The sequence below is a fragment of the Anomaloglossus baeobatrachus genome, chromosome 2, assembly GCF_048569485.1.
Source record: "Anomaloglossus baeobatrachus isolate aAnoBae1 chromosome 2, aAnoBae1.hap1, whole genome shotgun sequence".
Classification (NCBI taxonomy): Eukaryota; Metazoa; Chordata; class Amphibia; order Anura; family Aromobatidae; genus Anomaloglossus; species Anomaloglossus baeobatrachus.
The window spans coordinates 673,227,225-673,248,392 of NC_134354.1; the positions used below are offsets into that span (position 1 = coordinate 673,227,225).

General features: G+C 44.5%; 1 protein-coding gene across 4 annotated transcripts in view; it reads right to left on the reverse strand.

Moving 5' to 3' along the window:
- The window catches only part of SCN8A (sodium voltage-gated channel alpha subunit 8), a 335,228-nt gene that overhangs the window by 55,384 nt on the left and 258,676 nt on the right, over positions 1 to 21,168 (reverse strand). For all 4 annotated transcript variants that reach the window (XM_075337138.1, XM_075337136.1, XM_075337139.1 and 1 more), the window contains exons 15-19: positions 12,576 to 12,749; positions 9,005 to 9,361; positions 3,749 to 4,213; positions 3,144 to 3,261; positions 1,840 to 1,994 (exon numbers count right to left, since the gene is read on the reverse strand). In XM_075337138.1, the coding sequence (XP_075193253.1) occupies positions 1,840 to 1,994; positions 3,144 to 3,261; positions 3,749 to 4,213; positions 9,005 to 9,361; positions 12,576 to 12,749 (1,269 nt within the window). The remainder of the gene's footprint in view (positions 1 to 1,839; positions 1,995 to 3,143; positions 3,262 to 3,748; positions 4,214 to 9,004; positions 9,362 to 12,575; positions 12,750 to 21,168) is intronic.

The window sequence follows — 21,168 nt, forward strand, 5'->3', positions numbered from 1 at the left end:
TGCAATGGTGAATTCTACGTGTATGACATAGGGCGCGTCATCCACATGAAGCAAAAAGGACGATGATCGAAAGAAGATAGGAGGTGCCGGACCGAGATCAGTGACACCCATCAAACGGACCGCGCTGCATGTGAGTATAATAAAAGCTGTTTTTTATGTTGTACAGATCGGCCTGGGCACGTATATGCAATATTCTAGAATACTGTATATAAGAGGTGGTGGCAGCAGATTATAGGGGACAAATATTGTGACAGGTTCCCTTTAAAGTGTATTTTAGGATCATCAGATTTTATTCGAAAGCCAAATATCCCTAACTTTTTGTGAGTAGTGTATATTAGGAGTCACACTTTAACTACAGTAGAACCTTGGTTAACGAGTCAATCCGTTCTGGGAGTGTGCTTGTTAACCAAGTTACTCATTCAGCAAAGCAAGATTTCCCATAGGAAATCATTGCAATGCAGACAATTTGTTCCACAACTTGTTATATGTCCCATCCTGGTGCCCTATTGTGCCATTCCACACACGTACAAAAACGCACAAACACACACGCACGCACAAACACAGATTATGCTCACCTTACCTTCCGTTCACTCGCTGGTCTCCTGGAACTTGCAGTTCGCCCGTACAAGACATGTATCGGGTAACCAAGGCGACCGATGCCGGACCTTCCGCACTCAGCGCGCTGACGTCAAAGGCACGAGATGCTTGCCTCTGATTGGCCAGCGTGCTGCCTTTGAGTAGCGCCTGACAGGGGAAGTTCCTCCCTCGTCGCGATGGTTACCGGATACACATCCTGTGGAGGGAGGACCTTCCCCTGTCAGCCACTACTCAAAGGCAGCGTGCAGGCCAATCAGAGGCAAGCGGTTCCTGCCTTTGACATCAGCGCGCTGGGAGCTGAAGGTGCGGCATAGGTCGCCTTGGTTACCAGATACATGCAAGTTCCAGGAAGCCGGCGAGGTAACGGATGGTAAGGTGAGCATAATATGTGTGTGTGCGTGTTTGTTTGTGTGTGTGTGTGCGTGCTTATGTGTGTTTGTGGACTGCAAGAGCGGGTCAGAGCGCGGTGGATGTACGGAACCGAAAGTGTGTGCGGTGAGTATTTTGCTTAAACGGCAAGGCTTTCTCGTAAACCGAGTTACAAATTTACAGAAAGCCTTGCTCGTTAGGCAACATACTCACTAACTGGGTTACTCATTAAGCGAGGTTCCACTGTATCATGCATCAGAAAATAAAATATTATATTTTAATTTCCAGCCACATTACTTTACATTTCCAGCAATTGGTAATTCTAATACAATGTAACGTGTGTAAATATAACTAAATTTCAATGGAAACTCTTGACATGTAAAAAATGCTATTAAACTGCAGATATAGGGTTAATCTGGTGGTTAATAGTGTTCTGAAGCTGCATGGTGTTGGCTATTGGGAGGAAATGAACTTTATTCTGTCTTTCGGTCATAGAGGCGCAGCTTCACTCACTGCTCAGTACATAGGGAGCGGTGGCTATAACCACACCCCAGGACTGACTGACAGCCGGCTCTGTACTGAGGCCTTGAAATAATAATGCAGCGATGGAAAGAAGACCTCTAACCTAAAGCAGAGTTCCCATCACGTTCTAATGTCCCTTCAGACCACTGTCGTTGGCTTCTATCTGAACAGCTAATGTGAATGCTGTCTGAGGATGACTCATTTGACTATAATAAACTATATATTCATCCTGTTTGTGTGAATACCACTGAATCTATACATTAATACATTTTCCTATGTGGCAACCATGTGTATAAAGCAACAAAACATTTTCAAATGAATGACTAAAATATAGAAAAATACAAAACTCACCAAAGCTCCGGAGCTCAACAAGATCATGAAGATGATAAAAGTTTCAAACCAGTTGTGTTCCACTATAAGGAAACAGGTTTTCCGCAGAGTCCACCAACTCTTCCACATCCCTTCTTCTACACTGACTTGACAACACTTGAAACGTGCCACACATCCTACACAATGCAAAGAAGATCTACTCTCACTATAGTTTCAACAAATATCATACATAAAATATTACTGGGACATCTTGAGACTGTATATATAATCTATATAAGAGATTAATGGTTAGTGCAAACAAGTTTAATATGCCCATCTACCTACTACACTTATCTATTAGCTATCCCTATGTAACAAGACAGTGGACTACACATTTATTATAAAAAGCCTCCCAACCACCATACAAACAAGATCTCATTTCCTTTGTGGGGTTTTCTTAAAGGGAACCTGTCAGGTGCAATATGCACCTAGAACCACGAGCAGTTCTGAGTGCATATTGCTAATCCCTGCCTAACCACCCCTAAAAGCTATTTTTAATCAATAGAAATTGGAATAAAAATAATTTCCACAATTGGATGTGGTTAAAAAAAAATGTCCTTGCACTGAAATAATCTTATATATGTGCCCTTGCTATGTACTGTGTAATGGCCGTGTCTGACCATACAGGTGCAAAGTCTAATCATACAATATCTCCTGGGCAGGGGAGGAATTTAAAAAAAGTATATATACATTACAGCTTCACATCTTTCTTTGAGGTAAAAAGTTTATTAAAAACTGGCAGGGAAATGCTTTACCTCACAGAAAGAATAAGCTGTGGTCCCTGTACTGTGCTATCTGTATACTCTCTATTGCCTCCTCCCCTGTCCAGGAGATGTGGTATGATCAGACCATGTCCCTGTATGGTCAGACACAGTCATTACACAGTACATAGCAGGGACACATACATACTGTATATAAGATTATCTCAGCACAGAAAGATTTTTTTATAACATCCAATTGAGGAACTTAATTTTATTCCAGTTTCTAATGATTAAAATTAACTTTATTAATGGGAAAACCCCTTCAAAAAAGGTATCAAGCGCACTTGAGCACATTAGACCATATTCCAGCCCCTTCTTTCCATTAATAAAGATCCCCCTTCAATTATATTAAGAAGATGTTTGAATATATTGGTTTGTAATTGAAAATGAATTGCTGCAATACCAAGCAGCAGCTTATTTTCCTCATCACAATGCAAATTCATGTATTATATCCCGAGATGAGCATGCATGTGTAAGGAGGGGGGGAATCAGGAAAAAAGTAGGAGTGGGCGTATGAGAACACACCCTCTGTAAAGCAATTATCTGGATCCAGATATTCCTCTGGCTGTTCTACTGGAATTTCTTCTACTTCCGGCTTTATGTCAATGGTGCTTCCTTCTGAAGAACTGGTGTCATCAAGTTTCTGCAAAAGAAAAAATTAAAAAATAGGTAATACTGAAATTGCTTGTAAGATATTGTCCAAACATCTATACTGTGTGTAAATGATAATATAAGGGGGTTATCCACCACTTGGACAACCCCTATTCATTCCCCTTGTTCAATTACTTGTTAAAAGACAATCACTGTGGCAATGCACACATGGCTGTAATGGCGGCATGGCACGTTATTTAAATAAAGAAAAGGGAGCATGCAATGCAAGATGCAGGAGGAGAAATATACACCGAGGTCCCGACCCACAATGGACCGCCCCCGATGCACCCGTCAACCAAAGTGCACTACATTTCTGCAACTTTGATAAGATATCTTAGCAATCAAGCATCCGATCTTTGAACACAATGTATCCATGTATTCAGCATCCTAGTGCCAGTATGGTACTGCCTTTATTTCATTTAGCAACGTCCTGGTGGTTGGTTCCCTTTAAATAAAAATTTAAAAAATAAACTACTCACATCTTTGCTTCCTTCTTCATCAGACACACTACTAAAGTCCTCGGTGTTAAGGTTCTCAAAATCCGATTCTCCCACTGCAATTGGCACCTTGACTGTGAGGTTGGGGTTATGTATGAAAGACATGTGATCCTCATCTATAACATATTTCTCCATACTGCTTCCTATGCCGCTGGTAGTGCCGTTGCCGTTCTTCTGAAATTCCATATCACGATTGATATCTACCCCGGCATGATTTACTAAGCAGTGCTTTTTCTCATACATGTCATCTAGAGGTTTTTCATCAGAGTCTTTCTTCTTAAAATGTGCTTGTATAAAGTTGTGTACTTTCAGCTTGATCCAAGCTATGCCTTTTTTAATACGAATGACTGATATCTGAAGGTTGTTCATTTCTCCATCATCATCGGTGGCAGCCAGATTGTCTGCACTGAAAGAGCTCAGCAACAAAGCAAGGAACAAATTCAAGACCTAGGAAAAAGCAAAATATACCATCAATATAGAGGATAAATAAACTAGGCCATACAGTATAAGTAGTAGTATGGGTGTGTCCATATACAGCGGATGAAATATGCATTGAACACATCACCAATTTTCTAAGTAAATATATTTCTAAAGGTGCTATCAACATGAATTTCTTACCAGATGTTGGTAACAACCCATCAAAATACCTCCTGCATGGAGAAATTAGTAGCATGCATTGCTCAGGTGTGATTTTATTCCATGCTTCCAGAACTTATTAGCAGCATTCTGAAAGTATACAATGTACACAGAAAGCTTGTCTTGTGGGTGAGGTTACATGTCAACTTCACTAAATCTGCAACAGAGAATACTGTGATTCTATCACGACTGTTGCACCCAGTAAACGAAGTGATGTTTGGGATCAGAGTCTTTGTTCCCACCTTATGTTGCTGACAGATTACATAGCAAAAACCTGGCGACAGATTCCCTTTAAAAATCATGGCCCATATAACATTTTAGCACATTAATTATTATTTTTTTAATTTTTGGACATTGATAGTGATGAGTGGACCCATGGATATTCAGGTTTGCCGAGTCAGAATTGGAAAAAGAAAAAAAAAAAAAAAAATAAAAAAAAATCGGGTTTGGCAAGCAAACTTGACCCCGAACATCGAACCCCATACAAGTCAATGGGGATGAGACGTACGGGGCTTTAAAATGGCTGTAGTAAGCACTAGGGGGCTGCAAATTAAAGTTAAATGGTAGTAAGAGCAGGATAGTGTTATATATATATTATATATATATATCTATATATATATTTATATTATATATATACAGTGCCTACAAGTAGTATTCAACCCCCTGCAGATTTAGCAGGTTTGATAAGATGCAAATAAGTTGGAGCCTGCAAACTTCAAACAATAGCAGGATTTATTAACAGATGCATAAATCTTACAAACCAACAAGTTATGTTGCTCAGTTAAATTTTAATACATTTTCAACATAAAAGTGTGGGTCAATTATTATTCAACCCCTAGGTTTAATATTTTGTGGAATAACCCTTGTTTGCAATTACAGCTAATAATCGTCTTTTATAAGACCTGATCAGGCCGGCACAGGTCTCTGGAGTTATCTTGGCCCACTCCTCCATGTAGATCTTCTCCAAGTTATCTAGGTTCTTTGGGTGTCTCATGTGGACTTTAATCTTGAGCTCCTTCCACAAGTTTTCAATTGGGTTAAGGTCAGGAGACTGACTAGGCCACTGCAACACCTTGATTTTTTCCCTCTTGAACCAGGCCTTGGTTTTCTTGGCTGTGTGCTTTGGGTCATTGTCTTGTTGGAAGATGAAATGACGACCCATCTTAAGATCCTTGATGGAGGAGTGGAGGTTCTTGGCCAAAATCTCCAGGTAGGCCGTGCTATCCATCTTCCCATGGATGCGGACCAGATGACCAGGCCCTTGGCTGAGAAACAGCCCCACAGCATGATACTGCCACCACCATGCTTGACTATAGAGATGGTATTCTTGGGGTCATATGCAGTGCCATCCAGTCTCCAAACGTCACATGTGTGGTTGGCACCAAAGATCTCGATCTTGGTCTCATCAGACCAGAGAACCTTGAACCAGTCTGTCTCAGAGTCCTCCAAGTGATCATGAGCAAACTGTAGACGAGCCTTGACATGACGCTTTGAAAGTAAAGGTACCTTAAGGGCTCGTCTGGAACGGAGACCATTGCGGTGGAGTACGTTACTTATGGTATTGACTGAAACCAATGTCCCCACTGCCATGAGATCTTCCCGGAGCTCCTTCCTTGTTGTCCTTGGGTTAGCCTTGACTCTTCGGACAAGCCTGGCCTCGGCACGGGTGGAAACTTTCAAAGGCTGTCCAGGCCGTGGAAGGCTAACAGTAGTTCCATAAGCCTTCCACTTCCGGATGATGCTCCCAACAGTGGAGACAGGTAGGCCCAACTCCTTGGAAAGGGTTTTGCACCCCTTGCCAGCCTTGTGACCCTCCACAATCTTGTCTCTGATGGCCTTGGAATGCTCCTTTGTCTTTCCCATGTTGACCAAGTATGAGTGCTGCTCACAAGTTTGGGGAGGGTCTTAATTAGTCAGAAAAGGCTGGAAAAAGAGATAATTAATCCAAACATGTGAAGCTCATTGTTCTTTGTACCTGAAATACTTCTTAATACTTTAGGGGAACCAAACAGAATTCTGGTGGATTGAGGGGTTGAATAATAAGTGACCCTCTGAATAAACTTTTCACAATTTAAAAAAAAAATAAAAAAAGAAATAACATTCTTTTTTGCTGCAGTGCATTTCACACTTCCAGGCTGATCTACAGTCCAAATGTCACAATGCTAAGTTAATTCCGAATGTGTAAACCTGCTAAATCTGCAGGGGGTTGAATACTACTTGTAGGCGCTGTATTTTATATATATATATATATCTATATATATATATATATCTATATATATATATATATATATATATATTTATCATATCATATCATATCATATCATATATATCTATATCTATATATATATATATATAGACTTTCTTCCGGGCCCATAATTAAGGTTCATTTAGGTGATGTAGGCTCCTGCCATATTTTGATAACCAGTGCGAGTAAAACAACAGCTGCAGGCTGCAGCCCCCACCTGTGAGCTTTACTGTGGCTGGATATCAAGATAGAGGGGGGAGAAAAGACATGGGGTCCCCCATTTTTGATATCCAGCCCAATAAACATGGGCCTCCCCAGGTTGAGAATACCAGCCTCTAGCTGTCAGCTTAACCTTGGCTGAGTATCAAAATTGGAGGGGACAGCACAGAATTTTTTAAAATTATTTATTTAACCCTAGAACACGCAACCATAGAAATCTACCATAGAAAACAAGTGACCTAGCAGGCCTGCAAGGCCCCAGGTACTAGGGTTAAACAATTAAAAAAAGCCGCATTTGGTCCCTCTTATCTTGATACAAAGCCAAGATATCGTGCACGTGTGGGGGCTGCAGCCTGTAGTCGTATGCTTTATCTGCGCTGGGTATCAATATGACTTTACATCATTTTTTACATTAATTTATTTACTTTTACACTTTACTTGGGCAGAAAGACAGCCTCTGTGCGGGCAACCAATGAGAGACACTGTCACAGACAGTGTGCGGGGGAAATAGTGAATATGTAAGAGATGTAATAAGCAGACCCGGAAGCAATGTTCCAGCCATGCCATGGAGACTGGCAAGTATGTCCTTTTACAGTGATTTCCTTGGCCAATCACAGTCATGCCAATACTTGGATGGCTGCGATGGCTCCGGAAGTGCCCGCAGCCTAAAAGCTTGCTGATTGGCTGCTCTGCAACCTTTCAGTAAGCTTTATTTAGGTGACAAACCCAAGCAGGAACCGCACATCCAGTCAATAGTCTGTGTTCGGTGTTCGGCATGGACACCGAACTGTACAGTTCGGGTTCGCTTATCCCTAGACATTGACAAGTAACTTTTTTGGATTGAACCTGAATGAACATCCCAGCATAACAGGACAACTAGAATTTCCACAGTCCCTGGGGCTACAGACATAAGATTTAAAAGGGTTGTCCATCTTTGGGAACATTTTTGGTTTTTTTTTACTTAAATACCAGAACTTGGGGCTGTAAATCATTTTTACAATTGGATTTCATTAAAAATTTTGCACCATTTGGTTTTTACAGGCGTTTGGTTTTCTTGCACGTTCAACTTTGATGTGGTTCGTGGTTATAAATCAGCTGAGAGGAAATCAGAAAAGACAGATAAAAGTGTTACAAACTCCCCGTCACACTGTCGTAGGTGCGCTGACTGACTGATTCTCAGCAAATTCATTTATGGCAATAACACAGTGCAAGACAAAATCTACTGACACAAACAATGCTAAATTTTTAATGAAACCCAATTAAAAAATTATTGTTAGCCCCAATCACATGCATTTAACATTAAAAAAAAAGGCCCAAAAGATGGACAAACCTCGGCTGAAACTCTAATGCAGAATCGGACTGGCTACCGGTCACAGCTGTGGACAGGCCGGGCTGATCTCCGGAGTTGAGAGCTTTCAAGTTCAGCCCGGCCTGTCCGCAGCTGTCATGAACTGAACCGCAAACGTCGGGGAATCAATTCAGCGGTTCAGTCCTGCAAACCCTGAGTTCAGTCCAGGCTGCACTCCAGAACTCAGGTGAGAGCTCCGGAGTTGAACCCAGGTAACCGCAGCCAGGACTGGTATTACTGGCCTCCGGTAGCCAGTCCGACACTGCTCTAGTGTGTAAGAGTGCTTCGTAACTCTACCTCAACAGATGATGTTGGAGAAGATAAACATCTGGTATGTCTAATTTTGGATTGCCGATCCTTTTACTCTCGGTGAAATGAGCCGCTGTCGACTCGGCAGAGTTGAGCACTCTTGTTTGTGGTGAAGTCAGAGAGATAGCTATTAGGTAAACTATCATCTGAACCATTGTTTGTCCAACAGCTATCTATTTTGCATGGGGAGGGGGACTTTAGTGTGTAATTATTCCTCTCACCTGATAATTTTTTCTCCTTGATATGTACAATAGACTCAGGAATGTAACATGTACCGGCTATTTTTACACTACTTAAAGCCTATGTGTATCTCCAACTTTTTTTGGGCAGCACAAGCTGTGATGATAGCTATCGCTGTTTCATGGGCTGTTTGTTAAGGTAATGTAGTTTGTCTGTATATAGCCACAACGGGCTTGTATGGATGTTCAAAAACAAAAAAAAAACAACAGATTAATGAAGGTTTAAAACTATATATACTAACCACTAGGTTCCCAATGACCATCACCATCATGAAGACAACCAGGCACATGGCCTGTCCTGCGACCTCCATGCAGTCCCACATGGTTTCAATCCATTCTCCACACAACACTCGAAAAACAATAAGGAAAGAATGAAAAAAATCATTCATGTGCCAACGTGGTAGCACGCAGTCTGGATTTATTTTGCAGACACAGTCCTTGTAACTTTTGCCAAATAACTGCATCCCCACGACAGCAAAAATGAAGACGATGATGGCCAGCACTACAGTCAGGTTACCCAATGCACCCACAGAGTTTCCAATGATTTTTATCAGCATGTTTAATGTGGGCCAGGATTTGGCTAGCTTGAAGACTCTCAGCTGTTGATAAAGCACAACATTCACTTTAATTAGTCATGAATATGCATAACAATCCTATGATTAAAATGAAAAAAAAAAATAGTCTTTATTAATATTTACTTTTAATCTAATTTTTCTTGTGAATTTTTGAAAACAACAGTAAGTCAATTGCTGCCAAAGGTGTGTGCCCTCTGCATGTATCACAATACATTTCAGGCAGATCAATGCTGCTCAGTGGCAATCACGACATTTAGTTGTCTGCTGGGCCAGTCACGAACAAAGTTCTGTTTTCCTAAACATTAATCTAAGCTTAATGCTCATGATATCATGTAAAATTCCATCAGGTTTAAGCTTAGATGAATATTCAAGGGAAGACTGAGAGGTGGTTGAGAACTAACTATGAGCCTGGAGTTTATACGAACTGTATTCAGCAGCTTGCAATGCTTACATGCAAGCTGCAGAATATTAAAATGCTACCGTTTTTTTTACCTACAATGATTGTCTGATGTTGTGATAAAAGTATACATTCACCCTGTGAGTGTAGGCTCCTGAATCCCGACAGTGTGAGAAGAGTGCATGGCGACTTGCAAACTTCTAGTTACATTCTAACTAGATGTGCCTGGCTTCTCTCAACACAAATAAATTTAGGGAAGCCTAAATCAATGGACCACCTGTTCATAACACCAATACAGGTGAATCCTGCCAGTGTGTCAGGATTCAGAGGTCTGTATTTACATAGCGAGATGGTAGACTTTTATCAGGAGATTAGACAACTGCTATAATATAGGTAATAGAATGTAATGCGATAAAAAAGGGGTGCAATGTACTAGGGTGCACACCAATGAAAGGTGTATATTTCAATTTCTTAACTGTACACATAAATTGTAAGTATGTTCTTTGGAGAACGTTGTCCGAACTCATTTTGTGCCAGTCAAGGCCAAATCCATCAAATTTCCATTTTGGTGGAACGTAACCAAGATGGAGGATTGCTAAGCGCAACCAACAAAGAAATATATTCCAGTCCCTGACTAAAGTACATTTCTTGTAGTTGTGCCCAGCAGCTGAAAGATGCACCAACTTGCGATGTACACACTTCATCAAGGCTGGTGTACTTATCGACATGCACACGTTGAGTATTTGGTGAGTTTTTACCTCAGTATTTGTTAGCCAAAACCAAGAGTGGGTGACGAAATCAGAAGTGGTGCCCGTGTTTCTATTAGGCCTTGTGCGCACGCTGCGTTTTTTGCTGCGTTTTTGTGCATTTTTTGGGTGCAGGTGCCAAAACTACATGCATTTCTTTCGCCAGCAAAGTTTATGAGAGCTCCTTTTTTTGGCTGTGTCTTTGTGGTGACTACAAAGATGCAGCATGTCAATTCTTTCTGCATTTTTGCCAGCGTTTCTGAGCCCTCCAGGCAATAGATTTGACTTAGAAAACACATTGGGCAAAAACGCAGTAAAAAGCGGCAAAAAATGCCATGCCGAGGGTGCGTTTTTTTGGGACGAAAAACGTGCATCTTAGTGGTCACCACAAAGATGAAGCATGCGCTCAGAGCCTTATACTTTTCCGATGACTGTTCCACTCCTGCTTTTGGCCACAAATACTGAGATAAAAAAACCCTCACCAAATATTCAATGTGTGCATGTGGCCCAAGGACAGGTATAAAGAAGGAGAAGCTTAGCAGAATGATATACAGGTTTCAGCATAACTTGTTATTTGTTCATTGAAGGCCTGTCACGGGTGTTTCTGGCCATAGACGGTCACAGCATCTGGCTCCACATAATTCTCCCTGACTTTCCATTGTTCCCACTGTCAGTATTGGTATAGGTAGCTTTCCTGCTGGATTCATCTCTCTCCCTTTTGGACCCAGCAGGAGTGCGACTTCCTCCCAGCTGTTGATTTTCAGTATTCCTTTGGTGTTTTAAATACTCCTTCCTTCCATTGGACTGGTGCTAGTGATATTTTTCAGTTCCTTCAAGCCTTGGTTGCAAGCAGGTGGTGGTACTCCTCTGTGGTATGGTTGCTGAAAGTTCTGCTTAACTCCTACCTGAGTCATCTAATGATAATTAGTTCATGCTTTCCCCAGCCCCGTGTGTCCCCATTGTCTTCTATAGTTGTTCAGTGAGGTTGACAAAGAGCTCATATCATCTGTTCCCCATTTAGGGCCCAGTACTAGGGATACCTAGGGTCAGCTATCTGGCTCGGTGCATAGGTGCGGAACCTATATAGAGTGGTGAGGGACCCCAGGGACCAGCAGTAGGTTCGGTCAGGGGTCACCATCTTCCCTTTCCCTAGACACAGGGTTTCCCTTCCAATTGACCGTACGCTTGGTACTTCCCTGTAGCTGGCGTGACAAGGCCTTGGCGTTTGCATGCATGAGTCTAGTTCTTTAACAACCAGCTGGAGTTCACTTCAGAGACATGACAGGTTCCCTTTAAGGCTACAAACACACTACTATTACACTATCTGATGCTATAAACTGACTTGCACCGCGAGCACTCCTGAACCTTTAAATGTTCCATAGTAAAAATATTAAAGTCTAAAAAGTTATGTTCTGAAGATCACAAGAAATGTACCTGTAAGGCTACGTTCCCAAGATCTTTTGATGAGTTTTAACGTTGCAGAATTTTTGCACCTATTACAGTATTTAAATCAGGTTACTTGTGGGTATTTCATGTGTTTTTATCACTTCTTTGACGCTGTGGTTTTTGTCTCTTTTTGGTATGCCATACTATAAATAAAATTGTTTTACTTTTGATACTTCCTAGTATATAGCTTTGACAAAACTGCATTGATACAGTCATAGGCGAATTACCGTATATGCGTTTTTTTGTGGCATTTCCACAGCGGAGAGGCATTAAAACGCATGTGCCTATTTTACCTGCAGATTTTTCACATCTAATGCAAGTATATGGGGAAAATCTCAGCGTACCTGCAAGAAAAATTGATATTTTGCGGATTTGTAGGTCAATTTATACTGATCAAAAAAAAGAACCGCAGGAGATTTCTATGAATGCCATCCATTCTGCTGGAACTGGAAGACGCTGCAGTTTGACGCAGTGAAAATACGCAGCGTAAAAAACTCATTGTAGGTACACAGCGTAAAAGGTAGATATGAATATCAGAGACTGGAACAAATTGCTAAAAATCAAGAAACCAGCAGAGGGCACAATGTGAAGCAATATTCTTTACCAAAGCTAAGAGCAGCAAGAAAAGTTAAGCTTAATTATAACTTACCAATCGAAAAGATCTCAATACAGACAGCCCTTCAACACCTTGAAGACCCAATTCCATTAAACTGAGAGACACAATAAAACTATCGAAAATATTCCAGCCTTCCTGAAAGTAATAATACGGATCCATTGCTACCAGCTTTAAAAACATTTCTGCTGTAAAAATTCCGGTAAAAACCTAAAAGAGACGAAAAATATTACCGTAATTAAAATTTTACATTTCACCAGAAAATGTTTTGTTCACCTGATTCATTTTTGACATTTTTTTCTTTGTATAGATTCATTTCTCAGTAAAACTTTATAATGGAAACTTAAAAAGGATGTAACCTAAATGTAAACTATCGCTTATATCAAGGACTTGTGTTACATGTATGGTTGAAAAAATAATTTACTTTTTTTTTCATCAAATAATAAGGTTTATTAAAAAAAATAATTAATATTCTTGCAAACTATACTAAGACCACTGGGGCTTTTTTTCAACTCTTACAGTACATCACACAAGTGAGCACTCCTCTCACATTTTTGTATATATGTAATTGTTATCTATTCATGGGACAACACTGGAAAAGAAGGGAATTTTGTTTACTTACCGTAAATTCCTTTTCTTCTAGCTCCTATTGGGAGACCCAGACAATTGGGTGTATAGCTACTGCCTACGGAGGCCACACAAAGTATTACACTTTAAAAAGTGTAACCCCTCCCCTCTGCCTATACACCCTCCCGTGCATCACGGGCCCATCAGTTTTGGTGCCAAAGCAGGAAGGAGGAAACTTATAAATTGGTCTAAGGTAAATTCAATCCGAAGGATGTTCGGAGAACTGAAACCATGAACCAAAAGAACAATTCAACATGAACAACATGTGTACACAAAAGAACAAACAGCCCGAAGGGAACAGGGGCGGGTGCTGGGTCTCCCAATAGGAGCTAGAAGAAAAGGAATTTACAGTAAGTAAACAAAATTCCCTTCTTCTTTGTCGCTCCATTGGGAGACCCAGACAATTGGGACGTCCAAAAGCAGTCCCTGGGTGGGTAAAAGAATACCTCGATAAAAAGAGCCGAAAACAACGGCCCCCTTTCACAGGTGGGCGACCGCCGCCTGAAGGACTCGCCTATCTAGGCTGGCATCTGCCGAAGCATAGGCATGCACCTGATAGTGTTTCGTGAAAGTGTGCAGACTCGACCAGGTAGCCGCCTGACACACCTGCTGAGCCGTAGCCTGGTGCCGCAATGCCCAGGACGCACCCACGGCTCTGGTAGAATGGGCTTTCAGCCCTGAAGGAATCGGAAGCCCAGAAGAAGGGCAGGCTTCAAAAAATCGGTTCCTTGATCCACCGAGCCAAGGTTGACTTGGAAGCCTGCGACCCCTTACGCTGGCCAGCGACAAGGATAAAGAACGCATCAGAGCGGCGCATTGGCGCCGTGCAAGACACGTAGATCCGGAGTGCTCTCACTAGATCTAACAAATGCAAAATTCTTTTCATATTGGTGAATTGGATGAGGGCAAAATGAAGGTAAGGAAATATCCTGATTGAGATGAAAAGTGGACACCACCTTAGGGAGAAAGTCCGGGACCGGACGCAGAACCACCTTATCCTGGTGAAATACCAGGAAAGGGCCTTTGCATGACAGCTCTGCAAGCTCTGACACTCTACGGAGTGAAGTAACCGCCACTAGAAATGCCACCTTCTGCGAAAGACGTGATAGAGAGACATCCCGCAGCGGTTCAAAAGGTGGTTTTTTGAAGAGCCCGTAGAACCATGTTGAGATCCCAGGGTTCCAGCGGACGCTTGTAAGGCGGGACTATGTGGCAAACTCCCTGCAGGAACGTGCGGACCTGCGGAAGCCTGGCTAGACGCTTTTGAAAAAAACACGGAAAGCGCCGAGACTTGACCTATGAGGGAGCCGAGAGACAACCCTTGTCCAACCCGATTGAAGGAAGGAAAGAAACCTGGGTAAGGCAAACGGCCAGGGGGTAAACCCCCTCTCAGAGCACCAGGCTAAGAAGATCCTCCAAGATCTGTAATAGATCTTGGCGGACGTTGGTTTCCTGGCCTGTCTCATAGTGGCAATGACATCTTGAGACAACCCTGAGGACGCTAAAAGCCAGGACTCCATGGCCACACAGTCAGGTTGAGGGCCGCAGAATTCAGATGGAAAAATGGCCCTTGAGATAGCAAGTCTGGTCGGTCTGGGAGCGCCCACGGTTGCCCCACCGTGAGATGCCACAGATCCGGGTACCACGACCGCCTCAGCCAATCTGGAGCGACGAGAATGGCGTGGCGGCAGTCGGACCTGATCTTGCGCAACACTCTGGCAGCATTGCCAGAGGAGGGAATACATAAGGCAGTTGAAACTGCGACCAATCCTGAACTAAGGCGTCCGCCGCCAGAGCTCTGTGGTCCTGAGACCGTGCCATGAATGCCGGGACCTTGTTGTTGTGCCGAGACGCCATGAGATCGACGTCCGGCGGTCCCCAGCGGCAACAGATCTCTTGAAACACGTCCGGGTGGAAAGACCATTCCCCCGCGTCCATGCCCTGGCGACTGAGGAAGTCTGCTTCCCAGTTTTCTACGCCCGGAATGTGAACCGCGGAGATGGTGGAGGCTGTGGACTCCGCCCACAGCAGAATCCGCCGGACTTCTTGGAAGGCTTGACGACTGCGAGTGCCGCCCTGGTGGTTGATGTACGCAACCGCCGTGGCGTTGTCCGACTGTATGCGGATCTGCCTGCCGTCGAGCCACCGATGGAACGCCTTGAGGGCTAGATACACTGCCCTTATCTCCAGAACATTGATCTGAAGGGAGGACTCTGTCGGAGTCCAGGTTCCCTGAGCCTTGTGGTGGAGAAAAACCGCTCCCTATCCTGACAGGCTCGCGTCCGTCGTGACCACAGCCCAGGATGGGGGCAGGAAGGATTTTCCTTTCGACAGAGAAGTGGGGAGAAGCCACCACTGAAGTGGGGTCTTGGCTTCCAGAGACAGAGAGACGTTCCTGTCCAAGGACGTCGGCCTCTTGTCCCATTTGCGGAGAATGTCCCATTGGAGAGGACGCAGATGAAATTGCGCAAATGGAACTGCCTCCATTGCTGCCACCATCTTCCCCAGGAAGTGCATGAGGCGCCTCAAGGGGTGCGACTGAGCCCATAGAAGGGATTGCACCCCTGTCAGCAGCGACCGCTGTTTGTCCAGCGGTAGCTTGACCATCGCTGAGAGAGTATGAAACTCCATCCCGAGGTACGTCAGTGACTGTGTCGGAGACCAATTTGACTTTGGAAAATTGATGATCCACCCGAACCTCTGGAGAGTCTCCAGAGCAACGGTCAGACTGTGTTGACAAGCCACCCGTGAGGGTGCCTTGACTAGGATATTGTCACATGTTTGTTGAGCAATTTGAGGTCCAAAACGGAACGGAATGAGCCGTCCTTTTTTGGCACCACGAACAGATTGGAGTAAAAACCGCGACCGCGTTCCTGAAGGGGAACGGGGATCACCACTCCTTCTGTTTTCAGAGTGTCCACCGCCTGAAAAAGCGCAACGGTCCGTTCGGGGGGCGGAGATGTTCTGAAAAAAAAAACGAGTCGGAGGACGAGAGCTGAACTCTATCCTGTAACCATGAGACAGAATGTCTCTCACCCATCGGTCTTGGAAATGTGGCCACCAGGCGTCGCAAAAGCGGGAGAGCCTGCCACCGACCGAGGATGCGGTTTGGGGCGGCCGACGACCGCATTAATCTCAGCCAGAGAAGCTGAGATAGCTTGGAGTGTCGTCACGGCTGCGAAGGCCGGAGTAAAAGATGCGCCTATGGCTTCATAGATGGATTTCATCATAAGCTTTATTTGCCTGTCAGTGGCATCCATGAGAGATGAACCAACTGCCACTAATACTACGGATCTAGCCGCCAGTCTGGAGACTGGAGGATCCACCTTGTGACACTGAGCCCAACCCTTAACTACGTCAGGGGGTGAAAGGGTAACGTGTGTCATTAAGGCGCTTAGTAAAGCGCTTGTCCGGAAAGTTCTGTGCTTCTGGACAGCCTCTCTGGAGTTAGAGTGATCGAAAAAACGCACTCCGTGTACATTTGGGAAACCTAAACTGGTGTTTCTCCCAATGTGAAGCCGACTCCTCCATAGGAGAAGATGGGGAAGAGAGGTCTAGCACCTGGTTGATGGACGCTATAAGGTCATTTACTATGGCGTCCCCTTCAGGTGTATCCAGATTGAGCGCACCGTCAGGTTCAGAGCCCTGAGCTGCGACCTCCGCTTCATTCTCCCGAGAGTCGCCAAGCTGAGACCCCGAACAGCGTGATGAAGTCGTGGAAGGTTCCCAGCGAGCCCGGTTAGCCTGTCTGAGGCCGCTGTCCGTGTCGGAGTTCTCACCGTGGGGTCTGGGTGTTACCCCAGGAGCCCCTTGTTGTACCGACCCAGAGGGGCCTGGGAGCGATGAACTTACAGCGCCCTGGCCCTGTGTTACCGGTCTGGGCTGCAAAGCTTCCAGTATCTTAGCAGCCCCTCTGTTCATAGACTGGGCCATGGGATGTGAAAGCGACTCAGAGAGTTGCTCAGTCAAACGTGCAAACTCTGTCCCTGCCATCCGTGCAGTGGAAACCAGTGGTACCACCTGAGCCAAGGGTCCCACCAGTGCCGGAGGCTCCGGCTGTGGAACCTGCCGGCAATATAGCCGCACAAGAGGTACAGGTTGCAAAGAAAGCCTGTGCCCTGGCACCCTTACTGTTTGCGGACGACCTGCTGTTGTCACCTCCTAGTAATCAGCGAGGGAATATAGCCAAAAGCAATAGTGCTGACGAACAGTGAAATCATATACCATATAAATATATATATCTATATACACTTCGGCACCCAAGGGTGGCCACCACCCGATTGGGAAACTGGTGCCCCACAGTGCACAGTGAGGGGGGTAAGAGGATACCAAGTATGCTCCAGCCCTCACTGCCGACGTCCATTCGGCCGTTCCGTCGTTACCCCTGACTGGCAGGCCCGGGAACGGGAGAATATGGTACTAGGCCGCAAGAGCCGGGGACTAAAGTTAAAAACGCGGCCGGCAAGCAGGCGCGGTCGGCGTGGTAGTCCCGGTCTCACAAACCACACAGCAACCGCTGCGGCGTTTGCAACCCAGGTGCTGCATGCAGCGTCCCCAAAGGGGACACAGAGTACCTTATGGATGCAGGGCTCTGTCCCTGACGATGTCCAGTCTCCTGTCCGTCAGAATCCCCCAGGGGCTGCGGATGGAGCCCGGTCCCAGTGCCTGGCGACCGGTTAGGAACCCCCTCTCCCATTAGCTGCAGAGCATATTCTGAGATTCTCCACCGGCAGAATCGTACTGAGAGCCATATAACAATGGCTGCCGGCGTTCCGAGGGGAGGAGGGAGCCGAGGGCGGAACCACAAAAGTGCGGGAATCTGCGCCCCATAGTGAACAGTGAGGGGGGAGGAGGACAGCGAAGTGTGCTCCAGCCCTCACCGTCGGCGTCATACCGACCGTCCCGCCCTTCCCCCTGACTGGCAGGCCCAGGGGCGGGAATGTAATATACTAGGCCGCAAAAGCCGGAGACTAAAGTAAAAACCGCGGCCGGCAAACAGGCACGGTCGGCGCGGTAGTCCCGGTCAAAAAATCCACACCGCAGTCGCTGCAGCGTCTGAGGCCAAGGTGCTTCATGCACCGTCCCAAAGGGGACACAGAGTACCTGTAGATGCAGGGCCATGTCCCTGACGATACTCATTCTCCTGTCCGGCAGATTCCCCCTGGGGCTGCGGAGGGAGCCCGGTCCCAGTGCTGGATGACCGGTTAGGATCCCACTTCACCCAGAGCCGCTAAGGGATGGGGAAGGAAAACGGCATGTGGCTCCTGCCTGTGTACCCGCAATGTGTACCTCTACCTTAACAGCACCGCCGACTCAGTGGGGTGAGAAGGGAGCATGCCGGGGGCCCTGTTAGGGGCCCTCTTTTCTTCCATCCGATATAATCAGCAGCTGCTGCTGACTAAAATGTGGAGCATTGTGTGAATGTCAGCCTCCTTCAACACAAAGCATAAAAACTGATGGGCCCGTGATGCACGGGAGGGTGTATAGGCAGAGGGGAGGGGTTACACTTTTTAAAGTGTAATACTTTGTGTGGCCTCCGGAGGCAGTAGCTATACACCCAATTGTCTGGGTCTCCCAATGGAGCGACAAAGAAAAAGACACTGCAACAATGCAAAGTAGTCAGTGTACAGCTTGCATATGCGTAAATATAGAGTGCCCTCTAAATAACGCAACACAGCCAATAATGTCTAAACTGCTGGTAACAAAAGAGAGTACACCTCAATTAGACATTTTGCCTCTCTGGTTTCATGTGACTCATTAGTGTTGCAAGGTCTCTGTGTTACATTTGGTGTTATCACTCACACACTCTCATATTGGTCACTGGAAGTTCAACATGGCACCTCTTGGGAAAGAATTCTCTGAGGATCTGAAAAAAATAATTGTTGCTCTGCATAAATATGGCCAAGATTGCCAACACCCTGAAACTGAGGTGCAGCACGGTGGCCAAGACTATACAGTGGTTTAACAAGACAGGTTCCACTCATAACAGACCTCGCCATGGTTGACCAAAGAAGTTGAGTGCACGTGCTCAGTGTCATATCGAGAGGTTGTCTTTTCAAAATAGACGCATGAGTTGTGCTAGCATTTCTGCAGAGGTTATGGAGGGGGGTCAGCCTGTCAGTGCCCAGATTATATGCCTAACACTGCATCAAATTGGTCTGCATGGCTGTTATGCCAGAAGAAAGCCTCTTCTGAAGATGATGCACAAGAAATTCCACAAACAGTTTGCTGAAGACAAGCAGACTAAGGACATGGATTAATGGGACTATGTATTATGGTCTTATGAGACCAAGATAAACATATTTGGTTCAGATGGTGTCAAGCATGTGTGGTGGCAACCAGGTTAGGATTACAAAGACAAATGTGTCTTGCCTACAATCAAGCATGGTGGTGGGAGTGTCATGGTTTGGGGCTGCATGAGAGCTGCCAGCTAGCTGTGGGGGGCTACAGTTCACAGAGGGAAAAATGGACTGTGACACACTGAAGCAGAACATAATCTCCTCACCTCTAAGACAACCATTTTAAGAAACTTAAGGTAAAGGTGCTGGACTGGCCAAGCATGTCCTCAGACTTAAACCCTATTGAGCATCTGTGGGGCATTCTCAAACGGAAGGTTAAGGAGCGCAAGGTCTCTAACATCCACCAGCTCCATGATGTCGTCATGGAGGCGTAGAAGAGAATTCCAGTGGCTCCTGTGAAGCTCCAATGAACTTCATGCACAAGGGAGTTAAGGCAGGGCTAGAAAATAATAATGGGCACACAAAATATTGATACTTTGGGTACACTGACTACTTTACTTGTATGAAAGTGTCATATCTTCAGTGTTGTCACATGAAAAGATATAAAAATTTACAAAAATTGAGGGGTGTACTCACTTTTGCAATATATTGTAGTTCCTTAGAATGTCACATTTGCTGGGAGAGGCTGGAATCTTCTGCTGACCGCGTTCTCTCTTTATAATGCATACTGACAGCATACTAGTGTACTCTCTACTCTGGCGGCTCCATCTTTCATCGCCGATGGTCCGGCCGATCTTTGATTTGTGAACTGGCAGCAACTCCAGTGCTTCTGGTCTCCGGCATATATGTTTGTTCATTTAACCCCTTCACGACTGGCCGATTTTTCGCTTTCAGGTTTTGTTTTTTTCGCTATTCTTCTTCCGGAGACGTAACTTTTTTATTTTTCAGTCAATATGGTCAGGTGAGGGCTCATTTTTTGCGGAACGAGCTGTACTTTTATATTAATCCATAAGTTTTACCATATAGTGTACTGGAAAATTGCAAAAAAATTCCAAATGCGGAAAAATTGCAAAAAAAAGTTAGATAGCACTATTATTTTTGAGATATTTTATTCACTGCGTTCAATATAGGGTAAAACTGATGTGAGGGTGTGATGCCTGAGGCCAGTGCAAGTTCGTAGACACCAAACATGTATAGGTTTACTTTTATATAAGGGGTTAAAAAAAATCAGAAGTCTGTCCGAAAAGAGTGGCGCACGTTTTATGCCATATTCCGTGACCCGTAGCGTTCTCATTTTTCGGGATCTATGGCTCAGTGACTGCTTATTTTTTGTATCTCAAGCTGACGTTTTTCACAGTACCATTTTTGCACAGATGCTATGTTTTGATCGCCTGTTATTGTATTTTGTGCAAAATTTGTGAGGACCAAAAAACGTAATTAAGGCGTTTGGAATTTTTTTGCTGATCAAATTAATTGATTTTATATTTTGATAGATCTGACATTTCTGAATGCGGCAATACCTAATGTGTGCATATTTTTTATTTTTTTAACCCTTTAATTTTCAATGGAGCGAAAAGGGGGTGATTTGAACTTTTAGGGTTTTTTTTAATTTTTTAAAACTTTTTTTCTTACTTGTTTTTTTTTATTTTACTAGTTCCCCTAAAGGGCTATATGGATCATCAATCTGATCGCTCTGCCATATCTGTTGATCACAGCTACACAGCTGTAAACAGCAGACATGCTCATTTTCTGCCTCACCCAGC